A 27,865-nucleotide genomic window follows, 5' to 3' on the forward strand; every position below is an offset into this window, starting at 1 on the left:
TTTTCCATCTGTCATAAGCTCAGTCTTGAACCTATAACTTTAAACTCCTCAGTCTGGAGAGAGCACATAATTCGTCAACGCTGGTAAACATTTGAGCATAAAAATGACTTGAATTGGTCCCATAGCTAGGAAAAACCTCGAACTTTTATCTAGATCTGAGAAGGGCATAGACTTTGGCTAATTTAATTTGAATAATCTTTTTAACTGAAGAGGCTGTTTTCAGAACCTTATAATTAACCATGTTTTGTTGTAATTACAATACTGTGTACTTGCTGGGGATGTGACTCAGTTGGTACAGTGTCTGGCAGGCACAAAACCCAGGGTTTGATCCCTAAGTATCGAACAGGCTATAATCCTAAACTCTGAAAGTGGAGGCAAGAGGCTAAGAAGTTAAAATATGGTATCTTAAAGTAATTGTCAAGGAACTTGCTATGTTCTCCAGGCTGGATTCAAGCTCCTGTACACGTGTAGTCTTTCTGTGTCAGCTTTCTAAATAGCTAGGATTACAGTGCATTCCCAGCCTAAATGTAAAGTCTTAAAAACAAGACATTTGCAGAGTGTGTTGGTGCACCGCATGCCTGGGATTCCAGCATTCAGGAATTGGGAATAGGAGTTAATGAGTTAGAGGTTCTCTTGGGCTATGTAGAAAGATTTATTTCTTTTTAAAAGAAGCTAACAAATAATATTTATCAGCTATGAAGAGAAAACTGTTCATGGCTTTCAAAATCAAGCGCAGTTAATTGACTAAACTAAGAAACTATAGGCATTAAATAGCTAAAGAATATTTTAGTGCAAGTAAAAATTAAAAGAATCATTTTCAGTCCCGTGAATGTTATAATGATTCTATAACCCAGAGTCTGATCTCAAAGAACTTACCACATAATTATGAATAAATTAATATGGATTGGTCATTAAGAAGCCAGAGCCGGCTTGGGTTTGAAATGTATTAGTAGTATAATCAGACAATGTCCTTTTTGTCTGGGATTTTGTCACATAAGACAAAAGGTTGGATTAATGGTACATCAAAAATAGGTATGGTGGTGCACATTCACAATCCCAGCATTGGGAGTTTAAGGTCAGCTTGGGCTACTTAGCAAATTTGAGGCAAATTTGAGGGCTGTACTTGACCCTGTCCCCAAAATGTGGGAACAAAAATCATTACTGGACTCTGAACCATTTTAGTAAGAAATTTAAGAAAACAGAGTTGCAATGTTGCCTGTTTCTGGTACAGTGCGGGTGAAGACACAGGTGTCAGACCTGTGACCACAGAGCGAGAATTGTCATTCCCCATCTGCTCTTTACTTTGGAACTTTTGGAGAAGTTTTGCCACCTTGCATGCTCAAGGCATGGCCACAAGAGGATGCTGTGTGCAGTAAGAATGTATAGCAGATGGCGGAATTCAGGGAAGCTAATGCAGGACCTGTCCTTTAAAAAGTAAAGCCAGCAACAACGAAAATGGCTAGACAAATGAATGTCACGTTAGGAACTCTTAACTTGTCTGCATTTCTGCTATATTCTTTAAAGAGGGCAGCATGTTAATCAACCCCTGCTTAAGGAGCTGACTTTGGAGATGGCTTTTAGAACATAGAGGAACTTACTAATGCTAGGTTAAAATCCCAGGGTTCAGACACGGCCTCACAAGTGAAGTGTGAGTTGCCCCAGGTTTAGGTCCCTTAGTGTGCTGCATTCAGAAGATGGCCAGCGCAGTGGAAGACACGTGAAGTCCAAACAAACACGGATTCTAGCAGCACGGATGGACGACTTTCGAGTGAGCTCATGCTCCGCCTAGGGCAGTGATTCCCACCTTCGTAATGCTGAGACCCCTTTAGGACAGTTCCTCATGCTGTGGTGACCTCCAGCCATAAAAGAATTTTCATTGCTACTTTGTAACTGGAATTTTGCTATTCTTATGAACTGTAATATAAATATCTGTGTTTTCCAATGGCCTTAGGCAGCATACAGGTTGAGAAATATTGATCTGTGATAACATTGGTATCTGATGACAATTTCCTGAAACCAGTCTGCATAGCTCAGGCCTCGATAGCATTTCCTTGAGAACTAGTGTTCAATTTCTCAAAATTGAGCTTGCTGCATTCTTTTAATTGGGGGGGGGGAGGAGCGGGGAGCAGTGCTAGGGTTTGAACCCAGTGCCCTAGGCATGTTAAGGAAGTACTCTATCACTGAGTTATATCTCCAACCTCGCCCAATTCATTACTAAGTGATTTACATCACCCAGGTAACTACATGGGTGAGTTAAAGGAATTGATGTTATTGACCAGTTGAGAGCGCTCCATGATTTGGCAATTTCATATTACTTTGACTTCTTGGAATCAATTAATATGAACCACAGCTTTCCCTAGAAAACACGTGTCAGCCAATGTGGCATAAGGCAGTATTATAATAAAGTTGAGATGAGGCATCACCTGATCAGAGGAGCAAAATCCTGTTGAAAGAAATTTTTTTATTTACTGCAGAACAAACGATTGCTTGTGCAATCACAAGGCAAGTTCTCTTCTCGCAGAGGAAAGCTTCTGTAGCAAAACAGACTCAGCACCGTCCGACACATCTCTCTCCCATCACAAAAGTTTTATGCTTTAGGCCAAAACTTCCTGAGGAACCCGTGTACATCTCACTCCTGGATCCTTAGGGTGGGATAACACTTTGAGTTAAATTGGTACTATTTAGTTCTTTATACCTGCCTTGGATATACAGTGAACGTTATCCTGCTTTCATCTTCATGCAGGTTCATTATCCTACTAATTATTTTGGAAGAAAACAAATAGCTCAGAGATTCCCGCAAGGAATAGAAATAAGCCATACCCCCCGAATTAGAACAAAGTCATTACTCTTTAGGTGCCTTCATGCACCTGTGGACAAGTGTCATAAACTTCTCTGGAGTCTGTCTGATGTCTGTGAATCTTGCTGGTTCTCACATGAAGCCTTATGAGAGGATGGTCTCCTGATCACTGAGGAGCTAGGATTTGCAAATCAGGTTTGTTTTTCTGCTCTCCGAGCACTGCTGAGCTGTTTCTTCATGTGCTTGGGTCTGTCCCATTGAGGAATGGGAGTTTTTAAAGGATGGCTTTAAAATACAATGCCACAGGACTTTGGGTGCCGGCATGCCCTTGGGCGATGACCTTATCCATTGGTCAGATGGGGAAAGCCAAGTCTGTGAAAACTAAATTATGATTTCATCCATAGAATTAGGAAGTGAAAGAATATAGTCAGTTACCTCACATCCCAAACTTTGTTCCTTTTTGTTACTCCCACCACCCCAAAAAAACCCTCTTGTTGTTTTAAGTTAAAATGTTTCCAAAGCTCCATTAGTTTTCTATTGCTGTGTTACAAATTACCTAAGCCAACCCAGTTCCAGTACGTGAAAAGAATAGTTTCTAATTCTATAGGGGAGACAGTATCACGGGTGGGCTACCTGTGATCTGAGGAAGCTAAACTCAGAACGTTCCCTGGGTCTGATTGTCACCTGGAGCTCAGGTCCTTCTCCAAGCCTATTCAGGTGGCTGGCAGGACTGTTTCATGTGGACAGCAGGATGGAAGGACTCTATTTTCTTGCCATCTGCCAGCTGTAGGTAGCTCTGTGTTCCCAAAGACTTGAAGGTATGTGGGGTTTTTCCACACCAGTAAAAGTCATGTTCTTTTTATGAATGGCCCACACCCTTTATTGAGGGCTCATTTGAATAGGTTAGAATCCTTAGGGTGGATGATAATTTTTACCATTCTTGCGGCGGGGGGTGGGGGGGGAGGGTTGGAGAGAGGAGGATTCTATAGAAGATGTGCAATCGGGAGTAAGAATTGTGCGTGTTCTCTTGGAATTCCATTTGCCACATCCACAGTGTAATCATCACCACCGCTCAGGATCCACAAATATTTGATTCTAGGACCCCACGGATATGCAAGCTGCAAGCACTCAAATCTGTTACATCAAATGGCACAGGATTTGCAAATTACCTCTGCAGATTCTCCAGTGTACTTGACGTTGTCTCTGGTTTACGGACGGTACTAATGTAATGCAAATGCTGCATGTGTAGATGTCACACTGTGCTACTTAGGGAATGACGGTGGGAAAATGATTGTGTATACTCAATACAGATGCTATCCTGCTAATTATTTTTAAGCCTCGGTTGTTTTTGCTGTCACTGTGATTTCTGCTGGAATCAGGGACAAACACAAATGTACTCATTTGAATAACCTTAAAAAAAAACTCTTTGTCTCTCTGCTTCCTTGTATTGGGATATGAGAGATTTTTATAGGTCAGAAAATTCAGAAAATGGTTCATAGTAGGAAGTAGACTTGGAGCAGTGTGGTAAATCTCAAATCTCCACATGGTTTTTAATGGCTTTACTATCCTTAGACATAAGTACCAGTAGCATGGCCTGGGATCACTCAGAATTAATTCAGTCATTAGAATGGCAGAACGATGTATTCATTAAGCATAAAGTTTCCTTTTGTGAAGTCGGCTAAAATTCCTAAAGAGATGTAAGGGAACATCTATGCTGGTCAGCAGGAGCAGGGACCTCTGGAAGGGAGAGGGCAGCAGGGGCCAGAAGATCTGCCAGGGTTTGCAGCGGCAACTTTGGCTGGAGCATTGGTATTTACTCACTTGACTGTCACAGAGTGAACTGAGACATAGGAGTGACGGTAAGTTCCATTTCGCAGATGGTGGGCTTCTGTGGAGCAACACAGCTGGAATTCTGAGTCTCTGGAGCTTTCCAGGGAATGGGCTCCTCTTTGTCAGGTTTTTAATCCAGGCCCATGGTAATGACAGCGACACTGGCCTGCTCTTGGATGCTCACGCTGAGATCATGTAAAGAGATATGCACTCTTTGGAAGACAGGCTGTCTCACCAATATCTGTAATGGAGTGACTCTTCACTGCCTTGAAGTTTTCAAAAATCAAGATCAAGACTGAATATATAAATTTAATTTTTACTTTGTTTTTTGTTGTGTTTGTTTTTTTTTTCTTTGCTTGTTTGTTTTTTTATGACTGGGTTTCTCTGTGTAGCCCTGGATGTCCTCGAATTCACACTGTAGACCAGGCTGGTCCTAACCTCACAGAAATCTGCCTGCCTCTGCCTCCCAAGTGCTGGGACTAAAGGCGTGAGGCAACACTACCCAACACCCCCCCCCAAATTTAATTTTCACATAAAATTTTACAAATAAAGTTTCTTATAAACTTTGTATAACATTTAACTATCATGGCTCATGAGGAATAAGTGTATTGTATGAGAATTTGTTAATAAGAGGATATCAAATGTAGACCACATAAGCAAAAGGCTGAAGTTGATGTAAGTATGTGGAAGTGTAATAATTGAAATTAGCCTTCTTTTGGGACCTCTGTGAACTATATTTTTTTTGTTGAACAATGCTATAGATGCAATTGAATATCTAGTCTGAATTGAAGTAAAAAGCTGCATTTGGCAAATAAATTGTTGCCTTTTCTCTGTAAGGAGACTTAAATACAAACTGCAAATTCTTTACATACATTTAGATTCATCTCTCTGTCTCCATATATATTTGTATATTCATCTCTCTCTTTATATGTATGCTGAAGTTGATTTAAATATCACACACGTGTATACATACATAGAAACATACATACATACATATAATTTGAGATAAACAGCATCAATTAGTTCTGATTAAGGATGTCAGAAAAAAAGAAGAAGACATGAGTTTTGATTTGAATAGCATAGCAATCTACCACACTAAAAAAGGGAAAGAAATTTAAGGACAGATAAAAATAATTATACTTTAGTTTGACGTTTTTGTCAGGACTGCTGGCTCTCCAGTAAGGACGTGGAGACTTATTATTAGTTATGAAAGCTTGGCCATAGCTTCCTCTTTGTCTCCTCGTGGCCCTGCCTTCTCCTTCCCAGCATTCTCTCTGCTCCCCAAATCCTGCCTAGCTCTTGGCCATTTATCTTTTTATTAAGCCAATCCAAGTGATACTTCTTCACAGTGTACAAAAAGATTTTTCCATAACATCCCACAACGTGATTGGTAAGATGATGTATAGTTCAAAGTGGCCAGAGAAGACCAAGTCTTTAAGAGGAGAGGAAGAAAGAAAATGAGCATTTGCTTCTCACGGAGGCTGAGAAGGACACGCCTGACTTCTATAGAAAACGTTCAGAGTCACGGCACCAGGAACCCAACAGAGTCCTTTCACTAAGGACCGACATGATAATGACTGTGTTTGAGAAGATTAACTCTGGCGGCAGCAGGGAGAATATCTGGGTGTGAGAATTGAAAGCATCTCAGGAAAATGAGAACTTACAAGTCCAGGTGAAGAATGCAAAAAGATCCAGGGAAAAAGAAGATGAGCCTACAGCCGAGATGCTGCAGGGGGCTGGGGCAGCAAATTTCCGGATGTAGGTAGGAAAGAAAGATGTAAGGAGAGAAAGGAAAGCTATTTCTGACCAGTTCGACCTGGCCTCTATTCCAGATGTGTCTAGTTTGAAATAGTCTCAGAATCCAGACAAAATGTAGGGCAGTAGATACACAATTGTGGATTAACATTTTAGCTCATGACAGTGAGTGACATTTTATAGGATTAGCATGTAGTTACGAAGAAAAGTATTTTAAATATTGGGTCAAGGGCCAGCATGCATAAAACCCGCAAAATAGAAATCTTAGAGAAAGAGAAAAGGAGCAATTTCATGAACTACTCTCTGAGATCCATGGGTGGAAACTGAAGACCTGTGAATATGTATTAGCCCTCCCCAGGAAGGAGGAAGTCAGGCACGGTCTGTGACCATTGAGCAGTCTCCCTGGAGGACCTGAAGGAGGTGATGGGGATCAAAGAAAGAACTAAGAATGTTGGGCGTGAAAAGAAACAAAGAGCCTGAAGTACGTTTTCCTATTATGCAATGATGCTTAGAGCAGAAAAAGGTAATGTGAACAGAGAAGATGGGTGCGCAGGGTTACCTGGTACTGCAGTGGGCTGGAGAGATGCACTCAAAGGAGGAAGGGTAAGTACTGGAAATGCTTTAATGACAAAGTCATAGGTACTAGAGGGTAAAAGGACATTTGTTGTTGTTGCTGCTGGTTTTTCGAGACAGGATTTCTCTGTATCTTTGGAGACTGTCCTGGAACTAGCTCTTGTAGACACATAGAGATCCAACTGCCTCTGCCTCCTGAGTGCTGGGGTTAAAGGCGTGTGCCACCACTGCCTGGCTAGAAGGACATTTTCAAAGTGAGTTAAAATAGATAGTAATTAAGCCTCTATATGTGGAAAAACTGCACAGAATAAGTCTTCAACACTCATGACACAGACATGCTGGTACATTCTGTATAAATCTTAGCAAATTGCTGACTAAAAATATGTGGTTTTTAAATTAGTGTGTGTGTGTGTGTGTGTGTGTGTGTGTGTGTGTGTGTGTGTGTATCCCCAGAGGCCAGAAGAGGGTGTTGGATTCCCCCTAGAAGTGAACTTCAGTCAACTGTCAGCTGCTGGGTATGGGTTTTGAGAGCCGATCTAAGATTCTAAGAAAAAAGCCACACATGCACTCCTAACAATAAACCATTTCTTCAGCCACAGGGGTGTGCTTGTTGTCATGAAAATAAAAGTGGTTTTTCATGTGATTCTGTCCCACCGTCTCAGAAACAGCAGCAATAATGGGAAAAGGGGTTTCACATCCTAATATAGGAGAAAAACTGCCTAAAACATGTAACTGTCTCATGCCCACTGTAAAACCAAGGTTAGTTTGGGTCATTTCCAAGATAAGGGTCTAATATGATGAAAATAATTTTGGTGTGTGGATATAACATTTTATGGGGTCTCCAATATTATAGTGCAATCTGGAAGCGAAGAAATGTCACTGGAAATACCAATTCTGAGTATGTTCCTCGGCAGTTACTTGAACATCTCGAACTCAGGGTAAACACTCAGATTTCTGTACACTTGATGATATCCTAGGTGAGATTAAAACTTGCTGTACCTTGTAACTTATGTGAGTCCCTTGCATGTAGCTAAGTAGTAGAGTGCTTGCCCTGTAGTGTACAAATTGCTAGCAACACCCACATGCACGCACAAACATACACACGTACATACACACGTACACACACACACACACAAATCTGTGCTCAGGTGATTTCATCCTGTACCTTCAGGAAAAAGTTGGAACAAACCCAGTCTTTGTGATCAAGCAGAAAAGACAAAACACATCAATACTTTTCATATGAGTATTAGTTTCTGCATGGTTGATCATCAGTTTTTTTTTCTTTTCTTTCTTTTTTTTTTGACATGCATTTGATTTTTGTCAAGTTAGTTAATTGTTTAATTAAATTATTCTTTTTTTTTGTTTTGTTTTGTTTTGGTTTTTTTTTTTTTGTTTTTTTTTTGTTTTTTTTTTTGTTTTTGTTTTTGTTTTGTTTTTCGAGACAGGGTTTCTCTGTAGCTTTGGAGCCTGTCCTGGAACTAGCTCTTGTAGACCAGGCTGGTCTCGAACTCACAGAGATCCGCCTGCCTCTGCCTCCCGAGTGCTGGGATTAAAGGCGTGCGCCACCACCGCCCGGCTTCCAATTAAATTATTCTTAAAACATAGCTTGCTGTCTTAGTTGTTAATACTTGTAAAATTCTTTCCCAAACGAACAAGGCTTGAAACACATACATGTTTTCAGTATACCCAACCGGAAAATTTCCCTGCATACAGACTGTTGAAACTTGGTCTGCTGTGGAGTAAGCTAATGCCCAGGCCTGGATCCAGGTTGGAGATGAATGGACATTCCAAGGAGAACTTTACTCTTGGCTCAGCTTGGAGTTAAAAATCTCTCATCGAGTCAGATATTTGAACCACTGGGCCCTAGGAGAAGGAACTGAAAAACAGAAGAACCATTTTCATAAAGACGTAGAAAGAAACTTTACATTATGCATAAAAGCTGGTAACAAGTACTTACGGTATTATTCCTTGCCTGAGCCAGGAGCAGCATAGCGTGGGGTCAGCCCTCAGTCCCATGCAGCCCAGCTACAGTAATGATATTACAAATGATATTACAAAGCAATTTCCTATCATCTGCTTCAGAATACTTCCTACCAGGTGTCTTTTATGGAACTTATAGACAGGAATTGACCTGCTAAATTACTCTCGCTGTTCAAATATTCGACATACTAATTCATCTCTCACAGCATTTAATTTATATTTTAGCATCATTATAAATTTAGCAGGGATGACTCTTTCTCCCAGTCATGAGAAAGTGTATTTCAAAGGAAAAGTGTTAACCTTGGAAAAGATCTTGTGGGCTGATGTTTAATAGCCATGAAGACATCTACTTTCTCTCTTGGAGATCTAGTCAGTGCTTCCAGAGGCTGCGCTACGAGAATGTACAGAGAGATCCACTTTTATCTGCTTTGTGAATATGGGCAGTGGGCAAAAGCAGGCTGTTAGGGGAGTTACAGCCGGACTCCAAGCTAGGTCCACGGTGGTGAGTGAGTACTAGACTCACATACTGGGTGAGGACAGACTGCTCTTACGTGGAGTGATAAATAATCTCATGGAAACAAGGATTGCATGCCCCAAGCTCAGAGCTAGAACAGATTACCAACTCTGCTAACGATGCTGTGTTTGTAGATTTAGACCAAGGGAATAAATGAAGCAGCAAGTGTAATCCATAGGCGAAACTCAGGAAGGCAATTTAAGCAAACTATCTTGACATTTTGTATACTGTTAGAAGCCACCGTCACACCTGTTAGATAGTTTGGAGAGGTAAGTGACGATTTTTCATCTTTTTATTTTTAAGTCCTATTTATTTCATTTATTTTGTTATCTTGTGTGTATGAGTGTGCCTGGTGCCCACAGAGGTTAGAAAGGACATCAGATCCTCTGGGACTGGAGTTACAGGTGGTTGTGAACCACCATGTGTGTGTTGGGAATTTAAATCAAGTCTTCTGCAAGAGCAGCAAGATCTTAGCTGCCTAACTAACTCTCCCGATCAAGATTTTTATTTTTCAGTTTATTTTTAAGAGGGTTACTTGTTTGTATATACAGAGGTCTTCTTTAATATATGCAAGGTTATAAGCCCAGCTTCACAACTAATGAAAATCAATCAATCAAACAATAGCTCATTTTAATGGAAGTCACTCCCAAGTGCCATGCTTGGTATCATAATCATTTAAAAATCTGGTTAAGAAGTATATACACAGATGTATGTTATATTCTTATGGTATGTTGGAAAGGAATTTTATTGGTCTTAATTTGTTCACTGATTAACAAACTGTATTACTTGTTAAGATTAGATACATGCAGTGTGAGACGTACAAGATTAAAGATGAAATAGTCTGTCCTCAGGGAGAGGCATACCCAGTAGAAGCAGATTATTAAATACTTCACAAGAAAATCCTTACAAGCTGGGAGAATTGCTATATTTGTGACGGGAGCTTAAAATATTACTGGATCATATTGGTTTGAAAGACAAGAAAAGTGTTGTCCAGGCTATGAAAGTCAGTCCAGACCTAAGCAATAATGAAATCGGAAAAGCATGGAAGAATTTCAGACATAGGAAACAGAAACACAAAGGCTCTGAGGCTGGGGAATGGCAAGGGGTGTTTGTTTGTTTGTTTGTTTGTTTGTTTGTTTTGCTCTCCCTGTAAGGAGACACCAGTGTGTGAGACACAGTGAGTGCACTGAGAGAGAGGAGGCTGGAGGCAGGCCTTTCCTCGCTCCATAAGGTTGCTGGTTACAGTTCTCAGAAGCAAAGAGTGACCGGGTGGAAATTACATTTCAGAAAGGTGCCTCTGACTGCTGGGTGGGGCAAAAAAAAAAAAAAATAAGGGAAATGATCATGGGGTTGAAGGTTTCTCTACAGTCACAGCAGAGAAGGCTTGGATTTAGATGGTATTTACGAAAGAGGAGGGGCTGGGTGGTAGTGGCGCAGGCCTTTAATCCCAGCACTGGGAAGCAGAGGCAGGTGGATCTCTGTGAGTTCGAGGCCAGCCTGGTCTAGAAAGTGAGTTCCAGAACAGCAAGGAAATCTTGTCTCAAAAATCAAAAACAAAACAAAAACAGAAAGGAAGGAAGGAAGGAAGGAAGGAAGGAAGGAAGGAAGAAAGAAAGAAAGAAAGAAAGAAAGAAAGAAAGAAAGAAAGAAAGAAAGAAAGAGAGCATGGGGTGGGCTGGCTGCAGAAACCTGGGAGCTGAAATGACTGTTGGTAAGAAAGGAGCTTCTTTGAACTTGAGGCCCCGTCTACATAGGAGGCTCCAGGAGAGCCAGGACTGCATAGAGAACAAAGAAACAAGCAATACTTCCTCTATCGTGCTATTCAAAGTTAGCAGGTCTTGCTAGGTTAACAGCATAGTGGTAGGAATTCTAACGGAGAGTTGTATAGAAAGACCGCAAATGGACCTCCAGTCTGTCTTTCATATGCTCATATTCAAATACAATATCACTGCCAAAAGAAAAAAGTAACTATAAAGCTACACAATATGTGCACACATACAAATAAATGTGTGATACTTGAATGTCTATATATGTAGGTTTATGTACATAAATATGTACGTAGTGTAAATTTAAGATATTTGCATCAAATATACACGCGATTTAAGGGCATGGAGCAAGAAGACGGTATGATTAAGATATACAGTGTGAAACTCAGAAAGAATAACTCAAAGATTGAATAGTGTGCAAATTATTATTTTGTTTTTATCAACTTGACTCAATCTAGAGTCACCAGGGAAGAGGAACCCTTGATTGACTAATTGCCTCTTTCAGAGCAGCCTGTAGGCATGTCTGTGGGATATTTTCTTGATTAGTGATTGATGTGGGAGGGCCCAGTCCTCTGTGGGCAGTGATATCCCTGGGCTGGTGGTTCTGGGCTGAATAAGAAAACAAGATGAGCAACCAAACTGACAAGGCTCACAGTGAGCCTGTCCATGCTGTAGAGTTCATGCTCATCGCCGTTGTCCTTGGTTTCTCAGTCCTCCTCCACCGTCAGCCACATTCAGAGAGTCCGGTTCGGTCCCCTGTTCCATCAGTCCCATTCCAATTCCTGGACTTAGGGGGAGCTGGGAGGACCTTGGACTTAACATAGTGAAGGGAACCCTGATGGCTCTTTGGCTTGGAGAGGGGCGGAGTCGGGGTATGGGTGGAAGGGAGGGGAGGGAAGGGGGAGGAGGAGGGGAGGAGATGGAAATTTTTAATAAAAAAAAAGAAAAAAAAAAAAGAAAACAAGATGAGCAAACCAAGGCGAGCAGGCCAAACCAAGGCTAGCAGGCCAGCGCTCCCTGCCGATTCTGCTTCAGTCCCTGCCTCCAGGCTCCTGCCCTGGCTTCCCTCAATGATAGACAGTGATGGGCTGTATAAGCCAAATAAGCCCTTTCGTCCCCACAGGGGCATTGTCAGTGTTTTATGACAGCAATAGAAAGCAAACTCAGACAGGCAGCATCCTTTTCTCCAAAGGAATTAAAGTGTATTTTAAAAACCATTGTCTTACACATCTGTCTTATTACCAAAGAGACAGGATGCCGGCTAGATTTGTAAAAGAAAAGAAAGATGCATTGGATGTAGCTCAGTGATGTCATTTGCTTAGCATGTGTGAGGATTTAAGATCAATACCCGAGAAGGGAAAAGAAAGAGAAAGAGCGGGGGCTGGTGAAGAAAGTAAACAAGCATTAATATTAGCAGTATCATCGATTTAATCCAAGTTGCAGATCATAGGAGCATAATCACAAATAATCACACCGTTAATAATAATGACACCCAAAGGTAATTATCAGCCTGGCATAATTATTCAAGTCACGCGAACAGAAACACATAGCCATACCTTTCAGAATGTTCAGATGACAAATTCACAATTTTATTATAAAACCGACTTGCTTCACAGCAGACAGGATACGATTAATTAGCAGTTCTTTTCATTCCTGGCTGAATGGGGTGGATCATCTCTACTTTTGCTGGGGAGCCGTGCTTCTCAAAAGTACGTCGTTCACCAAGGCTGTCCTCTTCACTGGGAAGGGATTTTCACTCCTTTGACCATTTTTGCTCCATTCAGCTTTGCACGCATTTTTGATTATGTGTTATTTATTGCTACAGCGGGTGCAGTGATGGCGAACGTATTACCTACTAAGTTTTTAATTGTGCCTTACCATTGTTGGGACTGCAGTGGAGATGACAGAACAGATTTGAGATCAGTAGAGTTGAATTTATCTTGAAGCTAGTGAAATTTCAAGGCCTGTTTACTGCCCCAGGCCTCTTTAGTGTTCTTGGGTCTGTGTCTTCTTTTGTCCCTGGTGATGTGGCGTCAACCCAGGGCTTCTCGTATGCTGAGGCATACACTCTGAATTTCTTTCCCATCCCAAATTTGTATTTCTAAACTTGCATTATTTTTCTTCGAAAAGATTCCCCGAGTTTTAAAAGCTTCAGTCATTAGAAAATCTATCTAGACTGGCTGTATTGGCTAATTAGTTGTGTTTATGTCTTGTTCACAAGATTTTAGGTTTATGTGAACCAGGGCAGAATTTGTGTTCTTCCATTGTCTACCGTTTCTTTGGAAAATGCTTAGTAAATGAATAAATAAATCACACAGATGTGGACTTGACTCTTCGGAGAGTTTCTTCGAATTAATCAATGCGTTTTATTAACATCAACTTTGTCACAAGATTTCCAAAAGTAATCTCTGTTTAAATTGCCTTGTTACTTCATTTTAACGTGTGTACACCCTAGCATGCTGGAGGGTAGAGAGGATGGTCACCAGGTTTTGCTGACTACCAGCCTGGTTCTAGGCTCAGTGAGAGACCCTGTCTCAAAGGAATAAAGTGGAGAGCGACAGATGGGACACTGGAGAATACACACATGCACATACACCACACAGACAGACAGACAGATGGCATCTCCACCTCTCTATGAAATAAAGAGTTCAAGGTCATTCTCAGTTACATAGTGAGTATGAGGTCAGTCTAGGCTACAGGAAACTCTCAAAACAACAATAATCAAATCAAAACAAAAATAAGAACAAAAAAGACAAATGGAAAGTTAAAAACAAAAGTGAAAAGTGTCTGCAGAATCTTAACGTTAATTTTCATTCCTATCAGGAATGGAAGTTTGGCAAAAATCACATTAGTTCATTTTCATTCCTTTTTTTTCCCTTTAAATTTTTTTTCTTGGACCCCAAAGGAATTATTAAAAGAATGCATTTAACCAACTTTGTAGAGTCTATGAGTTCCCAAAGGCATGTCTTGATGATAAAAACTGCAATGATCCACGATGGCTCTTCTTAAAGCTGCTGTTTTATATAAGATCTATGTTTTGCCTTTCTTTATTCACAAAGGGATTAAATGATTTTCTACTCGATTGTCACTTGACATACAATGACAGTTTGGTGTGTAAGCTAGGAGCTAACAAGCCATATTTGATGCCCATTCCTAGGAGCATAACAAATTCATTAAAACATGAAGTTATTTCATTCTGAAAAATGTTTCAATTGAGCTTTACATTTAATATATTGTGTTTAACAATTGTTAAAATGGAGACAGTCTCACTGTGATGCCGAGGCTGGCCTTGGGGATCCTGGTGAGAGTCTCGCCTCATCCTCCAAAGCTCAGAGACTACACGATGAGCCATCACACCTGGCATATTTGTTTGTTTTGTTTTTTAAAGAATACTTTTCCTTTTCAGTCCCTAAATCAGTTCCAAGGTATTTTTAAAAACAACAAAACATTTCATTCGCCACTTAATGACCACAGAAATGAATAATTTAAGGACAATTTTGAAGTGTTGACAAATCTCATAAATATTTTAAGTATCAAAGAAATCGACTTTTTGGTTAATCTTCCAGTTGTTTGTAAATAATATAGTAAAATATACTCAAGAAATTAACACGAATTACGTAAAGAATAAAGACTCGAACAATACATTAGTACCAAAAAGAATGGACTTGGTCATGAATTTCCTCCTAACTCAGTTGTAATTGGCAATCATATAGGATTCCAGAATCTGGGCATGGTTCTAGGAAGCATCCTTGTTGTTCAAGTGCGGCTCTATCACATGCCTTCAAAGTTCCTTCAGTACCTAGCTCTTCAACTCTTGGGTCCTTTCCTCCTCTCCCCATGTCATCTAATCAAGTTTTAAAAAAAAAGTCGTGTAATCCTAAATCATTCTCTCATCATACCTATCCATTTCTCACTCCTACGAGTTTCCATGGGGACGCTGCTGGTGTTTTATTCGGAAGCTACTGGGGTATCTTTCACCTTTCTTGGTGGTCATTTCGGTTGCGGAGGTTTGTGGAGTAACTCAATGGCTTTATTCAAACAGAAACTTTCACGATGTGTAGTCTCCTTTATCCTCATGGAGATGCTCCTCCTAAGAAGAAGGAGTTGTGGGAAGTAAAGTGTCTAGACCCCAAGCAACCCGGACAGAAGAAGACGCTCCCATAGACTTGGGTTTTTATTATTCATGTGTTTGGGAAGACCCAGCATTTTGTTGTAAAGTCCAAAATGCAAGTTTGCTTTCAGTCCTTTGATTCTAAAAGGCTGGCGTCTGACAGCATGTGGTGAGTAAATCTCCAGCCATCACATCCTCCAGAGAAGCACCCTAGTGAAATGGAAGGGTTTCTGCTTTCAGCGGCTTGCTGCCCCTTGCTGGCTGAGCAGTGGCCCCTCCTGGGAAAGCGGAGTTATTTCAGCCAGCGCTGGGCCCACCTTTCTTTCACTCCGTGGGCAGACGCTACAGTGCTGTTCACAGAGCTGGAATCTTCTCGGGTTCTGCAGTTTGCGTGGAACAATGAGATTTGTATGTGGAGTACGCTGGAAGGCTAGCAAGACCTCTGGACACTAACGTTTAAGAATAAAAATGATGCCAGTACTGTTGAGATATTTCTTAACAACTACACCCATCTGATGGAGTTTGATTCTTAGTCGAATGCAAATTAAAGCAGAACAAAATGGTTTTTAAGACAATTTAAAATGAATGTGTTTGCACATTCCCCCTCCCACATGTTTGAAAGGTGCATTCCGGATTTCACCTTTATTTAAATCTTGGCAGCTAAAGAACACAGGGAAAGCTGTAGATAGCAATGCATCAGTTAGCATTGACTCCAGGAGGAGAAAAGGCGGGAGCCAAGTCACCCTGAAAGTGGGATAGCTGTAAAGTATTGATCGTTTGTGTGAGTCGGCACACAAACACCACAGTACTTAGTCACAGTAAATGAGCCGACTAAGTTGGCCACCGCTATGGTGTAATGACGACAGCATCTCTTCAGGGAGACAGTGTGGCTCCCTGTTGGTGCGGGTGACACCAGCACCAACTTTTATCCTTTGCAGAAGAATTCTTTCTTGATTCAACTGCTCCTTAGTGTTCTCCACCAGAGGGAGGATACAGGAAAACTAGGACTCACGATGCCCTTCCCTGAAAGTCTAATCCGGGCAACTAGCACTAAGGAACTAATGCTCTGGACTTCACTTCAGTTCTAGGGTCTGGGTGTGGGGGTGTGGGGCGGGGAGGGTTACCGTAGAGATGTTCCTGACCATGGTGAACTATGGCTCATCAGTTCCTTCGGAAATTAACTAGGAATAAAAGATATTGTGCTTAGAAGAGGCTATTTTAAAAACAAAACTGGAGATGGGAAATCCAACAGGCATGCTATTAAACACACGAAGGCAGACACAAGCTCAAGTAGCAGACGTATGAAGTACAAGCTATTCATGCTTGAAGTTAGCAGAACCCTTCCTGGGTACCGCCAACTCCCATTCACCCCAGACTTCACCTTTGCCCTCGGGGAGAAAGGGAAGCTCCCCCAAAGTGAGAAAAAAATAAATCCTTAGCCCTTCTGAGAAATAGCAACTGTCCCTCCCCGTCCCGGGGGCCTCCAGATCTCTAGAGCCTTCGTTGTGGGGCAGGTGCCATGGTTGCAAACTTTTCTCCATCTCTCTTCAGTTTTCAAGACTTGCATCAGTTTTGTGGCTACTGCAGCCTGCGGAGGATTGTGAGAGCCAGGGTCCTTTCCTGGTCTCTCGGGACTGCTCGGTTTGGCCCCGCGGTGGCGGTACAGCCAGCGCAGCTTCCAGCGACCCCTGTCGGGTGTTGCCGGCAGCCGCTGGGCTCGGCCGCCCCCAGCCAGGCCGGGCAGCCAGAAAAAAGGGGCTGGAACCGCGAGCGCACAGCTCAGGCTCCTCCCGTTGGCGTGTCTGCGCCTCGGGGTGGGGGTGTGGTGGGGAAGAGGGAGGGGGCGAAGCGAGGGGAGGGTGCGAAGGAGGCGCCAGCGTCCAACCTGCGGGCAATTGAAAAAGAGCCGGCTAGGACTTCCCCAAAACTTGTGGGAACTCCGGGCCGCGCGGACGGCAAGAGCAGAGCAGAGCGGCGGCGGCGGCAGCAGCCTGGCTACGCGAGCGCAGACCGGACTGTGAACACCTTTCCTTCTCCGTGCTCTAAGGGCGCAAGACAGACGCCACCGGAGCGAGGCCACGCCGGAGCCAGCAGCGCCGGGACCCGGGACACTAGAGCAGCCCCGAGGCATCCCAGACGGAGCGGACGCTCCAGGTGACCGAGTCCACGCCGCTCCCCGCAGGCGACAGGCGACGCCCCCCACGCAGCCCGGCCGCTCGCTTTTCCCTCCGGGGACAAACTTTTCTCCAAGCCCTTGGACCAAACTTGTCGCGCGTCACCGTCGCCAAGCCGGTTCCGAGCAGAGCGCTCATCTTCGGCGAGATGTCCGAGCGCAAAGAAGGCAAAGGCAAGGGGAAGGGCAAGAAGAAGGACCGGGGATCCCGCGGGAAGCCCGCGCCTGGCGAGGGCGACCCGAGCCCAGGTGAGTGCCTGCAGCCCCGCTTCTCCCAGGCGGACGCCTCAGTCTGTCCCGTGTGTTTCTGAGTTGCGCTCCCCACGCCTGACTGGGTCCCAGCGTTGCGGAACCCCGCGCTTCCCTGAGGGGATCGTCCCACCTGGCACCCGCGCCCTGCGCGCCCCGAGAGCCTGGCCGTCCATCCCGGACCCTCCCGGGTTCGCCCTGCGCGCCCTGCTCTCGGGGTTGGCCCTCGGTCCCCGCGTAGGTCTCGGAGCCCAGCTCGGAGTGCGACTCGGAGTGCGGGATCCCTGCCGGCTGCGCGTGCCCTGCGGCCCAAGGGCTTTGCGCAGGCCCCGCCTGCCCTCTAGCGAGAGAAGCGGGAACGGGCCCGGGGTCCGAGAGCCTGCGCCCCACCGCGTGGGCCCTGCTGCGCCGAGGGTGGTCGGAGGAAAAGGGCGGCTTTGGTGCCCGGGCGTCGGCGCGGGGGTGGAGGGCGGAGGGAAGCGGTGCACAGCCGCCGTGCGAGCCTGGCTTCGCCCTGATTGCGTGCTGCGATAGGGAAACCCAGAACAGCTGAGAGGGATTCCTAAAGGTTAGCGAAGCACGCAGAAACCGGCCGGGTGCCAAGATTTAGGTAGGCTCTGAACAAATTCTACGATCTCTTGATTTAGCGGTTCTAGTTTTCAGGGTCACCCTGATAAATATGCCTAGTTTAGTTTCCCAAGAGATGTCAGAAAGCAACAGTTTGCCTGAATTTTGAACTCCTCTTGCTTAGCGGTTATATATATATATAGAATGGAAAAAGAAGTTAGGTTTTTTTAAGCGATCTTTTTAATTCCCCCATCAGAGCGCGTCAATGACGGTGTCACCTTAGATATCCCTAGGAAAGGCTGAAGCACCTACTGGAGGCTAAGTAGATGCTTAAAGCGGTGGAGCATGAGAGGGTCTTCACTGTCCCTCTACAATCCCCTACGGGTCGATCTGGATGCCTTGTGTCTCTTAGAGTGTCTCCAACACACACACATTATGAAGTACTTCTGGGAAATTAAAGCACACTTGTGCACTTTGCGCCTTAAGAAGATAGCTGAAGTATCTGCTCCGTGCAGGAAGAAAACAAACCGCATTTTCTTAGCACACGCCTTGGAATCACCCAGCAATTCAGAACTCGGGTTGTTGGCAGAGACCCTAAGCAAGGTTTAGAACAAAACAGAAACTGAACAGAGGGTAATTGTTTATCCACTGGCCCTTCTTGTGTCTGCATAAAGGGTACTGCTCATGAGATTCACCTTAATCATCCCGCATGACCCTTCCTGAAGGTAGACTGATGCTTCGCTAGTGTTTACTGTATATTTTGGAGATTAAATATAGTAGTCAGAGTATGAAATGGGGATCTGGATTAATGTCATCATAGTATGTTAAAGAGATCCAGTCCTAACAAACACTGTAAAGGTATCAAGAAGGTTTTCTTTCTCTTGTGGTGTCTGTTTTCTTCAGAACTTCCTAGGGTCCCCTTAGATCAGCGGTTCTCAACACGTGAGTCGCGACTCCCGGGGGGAGGGGGGTGTCAAACGACCCCACCCTTTCTTTCTCAGGGGTCGCATATCAGATATCCTGCATATCAGATATTTACAGTACCGTTCATAACTGAAGCAAAATTACAGTTACGAAGTAGTAACAAAATAATTTTACATTTGGGGTCGGGGGCCAGCCCAACATGATGGAACTGTATTAAAGGGTCACAGCATTGGGGAAGTTGAGAACCAGTGTCTTAGATGCTCTCATACATTAAGGTGGGGTGGTGGTCTGATTAGTGTCTCTTTCAGTAGCAGGTTTACCTCTTGTCAAGGGTTCCAGTCTAAAACGTAACACAGATGTCTTAGTGATTTTAGTGTCTTAGGCTGGAAATCTCACTGCCCTGCGCTGTAGCCGTTACGCACCAGGTGGGCAGCTGTCTCAGGACTGTCTAATGTTCTCTTTAAGAGAGAATTCTAGAACTTCCTTGATGTTTTCCATTTGTTTTTGTAGGCCTACAGCTTGGCACCCTCTTAACCAGACAAATTGATTAAGTGCTTTTTTTCCCTCCTATTTCCCCAGAAAAATTGGGATGAACTTGTCTCTGGGCTAGAGTTTAGATTTTAGTATATTTGTACCCTGTCACAGTATTATTATTATTATTATTATTATTATTATTATTATTATCATCATCATCATCGATAGAGGAAGTTTTACTCACTCCAGAAGAATTTCTATCCCCTTTAGGATCCTGCCAACAGATTAAAGCAGATTAAGAGTATTCATTTGATTTGCAAATGGTTAACTTGAAATGGTCATTGCATAGGAACACAGGGCATTGGCTAGTCCTGTTTAGAAATCTGTGTTTCTGCCTTTGCTTTGTCACTTGTCCCTTCTAATGGTAAGTGCCAGTCTTGAAGAGGATGAGTAGCTAAGAGCCATGTGATGTGTGGGGAAATCCACATTCTTTCTGGTTTTGTTTTTTTCTGACCTGTAGATCCTTAGCATCCCCAACAGCCTTCACACTTGCCATGTAGCCACATTTAGGATTTACCAGGACAACTATTGCTTGAATTGTTCCAATGTTGTTGCCTTCAATACCAAGTGCCCCCTTTCCTTAAAACAACACCGAAGCAGTAGGCGTGTCCTTGGTGATGCATGTGCAATGTTGAGGCTTCTCTGTGGATGTTGTCACGCCAATTTCACAGCAGCTGAGATCACTGAGGGCACGCAGCCCTGCAGTGGACTCCATCATGTGCATAGGCACAGCCAATGGTGGGAACTCTTCAGGAGAAGAACACCTTTGAACCTGCTATGTGACAGGTCCATTTGATGTGTCACACGTACCTGACAATGTTTCCTATCATCGATACAGTTAACAAATACAAAATTGCACGCTGTCCTGGCTGCAGATGTTCAACAGAATTATTTATTCGGTAATAATGACTGTCATTGATCCGACACCCTTGAGGCCATTAATTCTTCTTCTTTGCACAAAAGAAGCAATCTCAGCAAAACCCTGGGCTTTGTGTCACAGATCCATGTATCAAGGGCCCCATAATGTCCCGAGCCTTCTGCAAGCTGGACCTCCCAGATCCTGCCTCCAATTGAGTCATTCACCTTAATATTTTCCTTTAAAAGCTTGAATTACAAAACCAGTTTTTCTTTTTATTCTGTCAATTTACCAATTGACTTCAGACCTTCCTTAAGATTGCTGATGTTTTTCTTATTCTGTACAATATTATTTTTGCTATTGTTTTGCCCCCTTAAATGACCTGGCATGAAACTGCCCTCACACCTAGTTCAGATCTGTAACTATTCTGTGCTAAGTCATGCCTGGTGGATGGGGCATTTGTGGGTGAAAAACCAAAGACACATAGTATCCCAAGTAGCTAGGCGCAGGCTGTATGGCCTCCAATGATGTCACCCACCTGTTTCCTTAACTAAATGGCTCCAAAGGCTGAAGTGTCTGTAAACATTCTTGGAAATAAAGTACCCTGTCACTAACAGGGCAGTGTGTGTTTACAGAACAGGCAGGAATGTCCAGTGGTCTGTTTCAACCTGGTTACTTGTAACTGCTTACATTATGTAATTATTAAAAACACTAAAGATTATTTACAGAACAAAATAGGACTTGTTATGAATAACTAAAATAGCAGGGATAATGAGGGAAGCTTGAATGCTCTTTTCATATATACAAAGTGATGAAATGGTACCAATAAAGAGAACAGCACTTATACTAGTATTAGAAGAAAGTACTAAGACTGTTATGTATATATATGCACATGTATGTATGTATATGTAATATCAGAAAGTGTTAGACCATTGTGTGAACAGTAAATATATTTCCAATGTCCTCATCAATCTTTTTCTGTTCAGAGTAATGGGGATAACTGTTAATTTGTGTTCCAGGCAGTGTAACACATGCATTGCATATTATATCATTTTTTAAAATAGAAAATATGAAAGTGTCTGAATGCTAGGCAGCATGCTCCTGCCCTTAATTCTCCACACAGATTGCCTAGATTTAAACTCCAGTATCACCAAACATCCTTTAGTTGTAAACTCATGGAAAACTTACTTAATCTTTCAGTGCCTAGGTTTCTTTTCCTTTTGTAAAGTGGAGATAATTCCGGACTCTCTGGAGTGTGAACAAGATAACCCATGAAAGCCTGCTGACTGCTGGCCAGCAGGGACTCTGTACCCAACAAATATAAGCTTTCTTTATCAGATTACTCAAAGAAGGAATTGTCTGCAAGGACATGTGACATAATTTTCATAATTTACCTTTTATGGGAAAGAAAAGCCAGTGCCGACCTTATGTTAGCGTGGGCATAAATATTAATATGGACTACCTGTAAAGATAGGGGAAAGTGAGTACATCAAGTTTCATAACTGCATGTATGTATTATGAAAACATTGCTGAGCTCAATCTAAATATTGAAAGTAGAGTGAGGTGCAACAGGATTTTATCTGGCAGAAAAATGTTGAGGCTTCAAACTGCAGGATTTTGAAACCTGACTCCTTTTCTGGCAACATTTTCAGAGTTGATGTTTAAACATCCTTTTGTAGTACAGAATATGTGTCTTCTCTCTTGGACTTGTGTACATTACAGCCACTAAGGAACCAAAGTGTACATCAACATGTCCTTTCCTATCTTTTTTATCAGGGATAACAATATGTTGCCAGCAAAGTTTGTAGACCCTGCTGCAGGTATTTTGAAATAGAAGCAAAACCAGTAATGCAATAAATGTACGTTTCTACACATGTTCATTTTTCTTCCTCCCTCATTAGAATGGTTAAATGTCATGTTTAAGGTTCTTGGGAATATAATGGATTCTTACCAGATCAGAGTTCTATTGCTTTTACCAGTAGTAGTCTTTAACAGTACTGATTGTTTATTGGGCTCTGTCAAGAGAGAAGAAATCACACCATGTGCTAGTATTTTTGTATTAATAGTTACCGAATTTGCTCCAAGAAGTAATTACCACACTTTTTTTCTTGGTTAGTTAACCCCGAAACTCTTCACCTTGGCAAATAGAAGAAATAAAACCAAACATTAAATCGTAATGGTTTACTTTATTTTAATCAAGGGAAAATATACCTTTTAAATACACTACTAATGAACATAAAGCAAACGTTCCCTAAAGGAACAGGCGGCATATCTCTCCATCCTAATTCTATTCGTATCTGCATGAGCTTTAGTTGATTGAAATGAAAGAAGAAAAAGCAAGCTACCAAAATACCAATAGATGTCAGTGTTTGTTGCTTTAGAAGAAGAGAGGTGTTAGAAGAAAATACACAGCTTAATCCATTCTGTTTATTAATCAGAACACTAGCTACTTTAAAAAGCTCGATGATTTTGATTATGCTGTATGATATTGTTTACAAAACTAGCTTTTGTGAGTGAAGAATTGTGTTTAAATATATTCTTCTAAATATAAAAATACCTTGCAAGCACAAAGACCTTGTTCCCCAGAGTCTACATTTAAAAAAAGTCTGGTGGGGTCTGCATGTAAATCTAGCATTGGGGAGGTGGAGACAGGCAAATATAGGGGCTTACTGGCCAGCCAACCTCACCTGCTTGGCAAGTTCCAGGTCAGTCATAGACTCTCGAAATACTGTCTGGCCTTTGAGGACTGTCTTTCTGCCCTCCACATGCATGTCTACACATGTAGATGTATTCCTGTACACACGGGAATATAAACAAACACACAATGCCTCTGCATTAAGTTCCCACGAAGAATTCAGAATGTATGTAGAAAGCTTGCTAATCAATACTTTTGGAAAGTGAAGCAGCAACATTATTTGAGGATTTTGTGACACATCGATTGCATTTTTCGGTATTTCAAACTGTAAGTTAATGCCCATTTTTCAGGGTCCCTTGAAAGCAAGTCGTCAAGTTTATTTTTGAGCCTGCCTCAAGTGAGACAGGACAGATCCTCGCCATTTTCTCCATTCTTCCTCTTACAGGTGACACCTTCCTCTGGCCTCCAGAGGGTGCTCTGAGAGCATCACACTGCTGGTCCCCAAAGACAACTTCTGCCTTTCCCTCTTTAGTTTTTCAGTACTCTGGCCAATATAGTACAATGAACAGTATCGCGATTTGATCAAGGTTAGCTGATTCGATTAGATGATTTTCTTTTCTTAGCTAAACAGTAACTTTGATTCATGAAGTATTCGGAGTCAGAATATTTTCAGATATCACAGTGCTCACCAGGCTAAATCATTAGGCCAGATTCTTTCTCACTGGCGTCTTTCTCTGGAGAGTTGGACATTTAAAGGCCTAGGCACCTCCTGTCCAGTTAGGTTTAAGTAGTACGCATGAGGAGGTTTAGTTATATTTGGAACTTTTACCCTGGTCTTGGACACTTTTGAGGAAGCACCATAACTGAACAAAAGATATTTGCCGACAGGTTTGTTTCTATGGCATTAATTCTGGTCCTGCTGAAGAACGCTACTCTGACATACACGTTTCTGAAAACAAGTTAGAGTAGTTCTTGAGAATGATGGGCTAATGTCATAGTAGCCGACCCATAACTCCTGCTACTTATGGTTTGCCTGCTCATGATGTTTTAAAGATTTATTCTTTTAATGTATGTGTGTCTATGTCTGTGTATGTGCACGTGGGTGTAGGTGCTTATGGAGGCCAAAAGAGGGCACCTGATCCCTTGGAGCATGAGTCATGGGTGTTTGTGAGCTGCTCCACGTGGGTGCTGGCTGGGGATGAAACTCAGCAAACTGTCTTAAGCTTTAAGTCGTCTCCTCAGCCTGTTCATTCCTCATCTATCCCGCCTTGTACTGGCCCTATCTGTCCCTATTCCGCATTGTATCATTTCCGTTCATAAGGTGTAGTAGAGTTTACATGGCTTCTTGCTGAAACCAGCATTGCTGATGGGGAATACGCTCTGCTCTGCCCCAGGGTCCCAATGCATTCCTCTCACAGCTTCTGTAGGAAGGCAGCTGTTGAGATTTAGTTTAATGATGTTGGAGTCAGGGAATGCTCGTGGGCTGAACCATATGAAATCGTTGGTTTTATAGGTCATGTGCGACTGATTACCCTAAATGCCATAGAGCTCACTGTCAGAGATTTTTGTTTTAGTAGTTTGACTTTATGCTTTATATACTATTTTAAACAATGTGGTGATGCTGATAACTTTGAAAGTGTCCTAGATAAAAAAAAAAGAGAGAGAGAAAAAAATGAAAGTGTCCTAGAAGTTTTAGTAATGAAATAGGATTAGAGTCATGAATGAAAGCTGCACTAGGGAGTAGCTGAAGAAGCAGCATTTTCTGTAGTCTGTAGATTAGACTCCTCAGATATCCGCAAAGGATGAAGTCAGTATAAAGTTAGAGGGCTGCACAGCTGGCGGAGGAGAGAAGGGGCACTTTTTACTGTGAAGCGTCCGTCTTCTCTGGCTTATTAACATGCTGCTTTTCCTGCTATATCTTAGACGCCAGGTATCTACAGAAAAATCCTGGATCTTTGAGTAGGAACAGTGATGACTGGTAAATAAATCCAGGCTTTATTTTATCGAGTACTATGAAACTAGAAAAGCCCTCTGCCTCAACACTGCCTTCAAAAAAAATTTGGTGAGACAGGGCCTTTCTCTGTAGCGCTGTCTGGCCTGGACTTTCTGCATAGGCCAGGCTAGCCTCAAACCCACAGAGATGATCTGCTTCTGTGTTTCCAGGGCTGGGAGTAAGGGTATGCCTCCGCCAACTCACTTTTACACACTTATGTCAGATTAGGGTTTCTCCTACTATCAAGTGAAACATGTTTGCTGATTTTATAGTCTTATACATTCCTTAATGTATATTTATTCCATTTTATGTGTATGTGTGTATACCTGAAGGTATGTTTGTGTACCCTGTGTATGTAGGAGATTTTGGATGTTAAAAGAGACATCAGGGGAGCTGGAGAGATGGCTCAGAGGTTAAAAGCACTGATTGCTCTTCCAGAGGTCCTGAGTTCAATTCCCAGCAGCCACATGGTGGCTCATAGCCATCTATAATGAGATCTGGTGCCGTCTTCTGGCATGCAAGCATACATGAAAGGAATGCTGTATACATAATAAATAAATCTAAAACAAAGCCCAAAAACAAAAAACAAAACAAAACAAAACAAAAAGACATTGGTTCCCTTAGAACTGGAGTTAGCAGATCGTTGTGGGCTGCCATGTGGGCACTGGGAACTGAACGCGGGTCCTCTGTACGAACAAAAACTCTGTTCTTAACCACTGAGCCATCTCTCCAGCCCCACAGATACAAATATTTCTATAAGATGGCTATATTTATAAATTCAGAATTCAGATAATAATTCAGTTAATTATAATTCAGTTAATAATAATTCAGATAATAATAATTCAGATAATAATAATTCAGTTTTTAAAATATAGTTTTCTAACTGTAAGTTGTCATATCAAAACATTCCAATTTTAGAGACAGAAGTTCCATTTTTTTTTTTTGTTTTTTTTCAAGACAGAGTTTCCCTGTAGTTTCTAGAGCCTATCCTGGAACTAGTTCTTGTAGACCAGGCTGGCCTCGAACTTGGAGATCCGCCTGCCTCTGCCTCCCGAGTGCTGGGATTAAAGGCATGCGCCACCACCGCCTGGCTCTGAAGTTCCATTTTTAACGAAGGATACAGATGAAGACTCAAGTCAGTCATTGCATGGAATAGCTACATTCCAATTTTGAGAGCTTGGGCTGTAGCTCAGTTGCCTAAGTTTTTTTTTTTTTTTTTTTAATAAAAATGCACTTTATAAATATGGTAAAATATTTTAAATATTAACTCTCTTATATTAAATATCTCAAAAATTGAAAGTTGAAATTCCCACACATTTAATAACTTTTGAAACATTTTAATTTGATTTAATATAAAATTGGATATTGGTTAATCTTAAGAAAAATTTCTTATTTTTTTAAAGGATTTATTTTTATTTTATGTGACTATATGAGTATATGTACCACACATGGCATGCCTGATGTCCAATGAGGACACATATGGCATTGGATCTCTTGGAATTAGAGTTACAAGGACTTGTATATCACCCGATGGATGTGGTTTATGGGGACTGGACCTGGGTCCTCTAAGAAGCAGCAAGAGCTCTTGAACACTGAGCCATCTCTCCAGCCTAAATCTTTTAAGAATCTCCGCAGGTCAGAATGTCACATGCTGGTTTAAGGAAACCACTTAAAAATGTGCCCAGTCCCAAACTCTGTACTTCTCAGTGATGTTCTAAGGTTAGAATGGACTGCCTGGTGCTATGGAGCTTTGCTTGGTATTTTATACTTTCACTATAAATTGGATTTTTATCTAGTTATCCTATACACAAACACCTCTCCCAAGGAAGGAAAGAGAAAGAAAACTGTCAGATTTGAAAAAATAAATGTCTATTTATCCTCATTCTCATGAGTTAATTTGAATGAGAAGATTTTATTTTAAAAAGAAGCCTTCCGATTTTGTACATAAAAATGTTTATTTCACTTAACTGTTTCATATGTCATTTATTTCAGAGTTTTCCCTTGACTGTAGTAATGGGAAATTGCAGTTAATGTGTAAGGTTGTGAGAAAGGCATTGAGAGCCAAAGGATAGGAAGGTGTCAGAGAAAAGGTATTTAATAGAAAACTGTCATTCACAACAAGAGCGCTGTCTTTTATAGCAGCACTTCTCAACCTGTGGGTCGCGGCCATCAGAAACCATAGTTCCAGTGGCTTAGGAATGGAGACACCACTCAGTAGCAAAGTTACAGTTATGAAGTAGCAATGAAAGTAATTTTATGGTTGGGGGTGTACACAACATGAGGAACGGTATTAAAGGATCGCAGCTTTAGGAAGGTTGAGAACTGCTGTTTTAGAGAAATAATGGCATATACTGTTATGAATTGTTACATTAAATTTTTTCCCTTTTCAAGTTTGTCTGTACTTGGAAAGCTTTCTCGTTGTCAATGGGTGTGTCCTCTCTTCCCTGCCCCCCTGGGATCCTTGAGAACAATGAGGGGTTGGTCCCTTTCTTTAATAGTAATTGACATAATATAGGCTTCAAAATAAGAGGAGTTATTTTGGACACCACATAATTTAGAACCCACAGTATGATTATTTGTATGAAATTTAAGAGTCTGTTATAATATT

The 27,865-nt window shown here is 42.0% G+C and overlaps 1 protein-coding gene across 3 annotated transcripts in view; it reads left to right on the forward strand.

The window, feature by feature from the left end:
- Nrg1 (neuregulin 1) overlaps nt 1-27,865 on the forward strand; it is a 1,000,950-nt gene that overhangs the window by 795,046 nt on the left and 178,039 nt on the right. Inside the window, exon 1 of one of the 3 annotated variants that reach the window (XM_038325676.1) lies at nt 17,649-17,748. The exons of the other annotated variants lie outside the window; for them this stretch is intronic. Within the exon in view, the coding sequence (XP_038181604.1) occupies nt 17,649-17,748 (100 nt within the window). Of the gene's footprint in view, nt 1-17,648; nt 17,749-27,865 lie in introns of those variants that run through there. 3 annotated transcript variants of the gene reach the window in all.

Source organism: Arvicola amphibius, chromosome 4, assembly GCF_903992535.2.
Source record: "Arvicola amphibius chromosome 4, mArvAmp1.2, whole genome shotgun sequence".
Lineage (NCBI taxonomy): Eukaryota > Metazoa > Chordata > Mammalia > Rodentia > Cricetidae > Arvicola > Arvicola amphibius.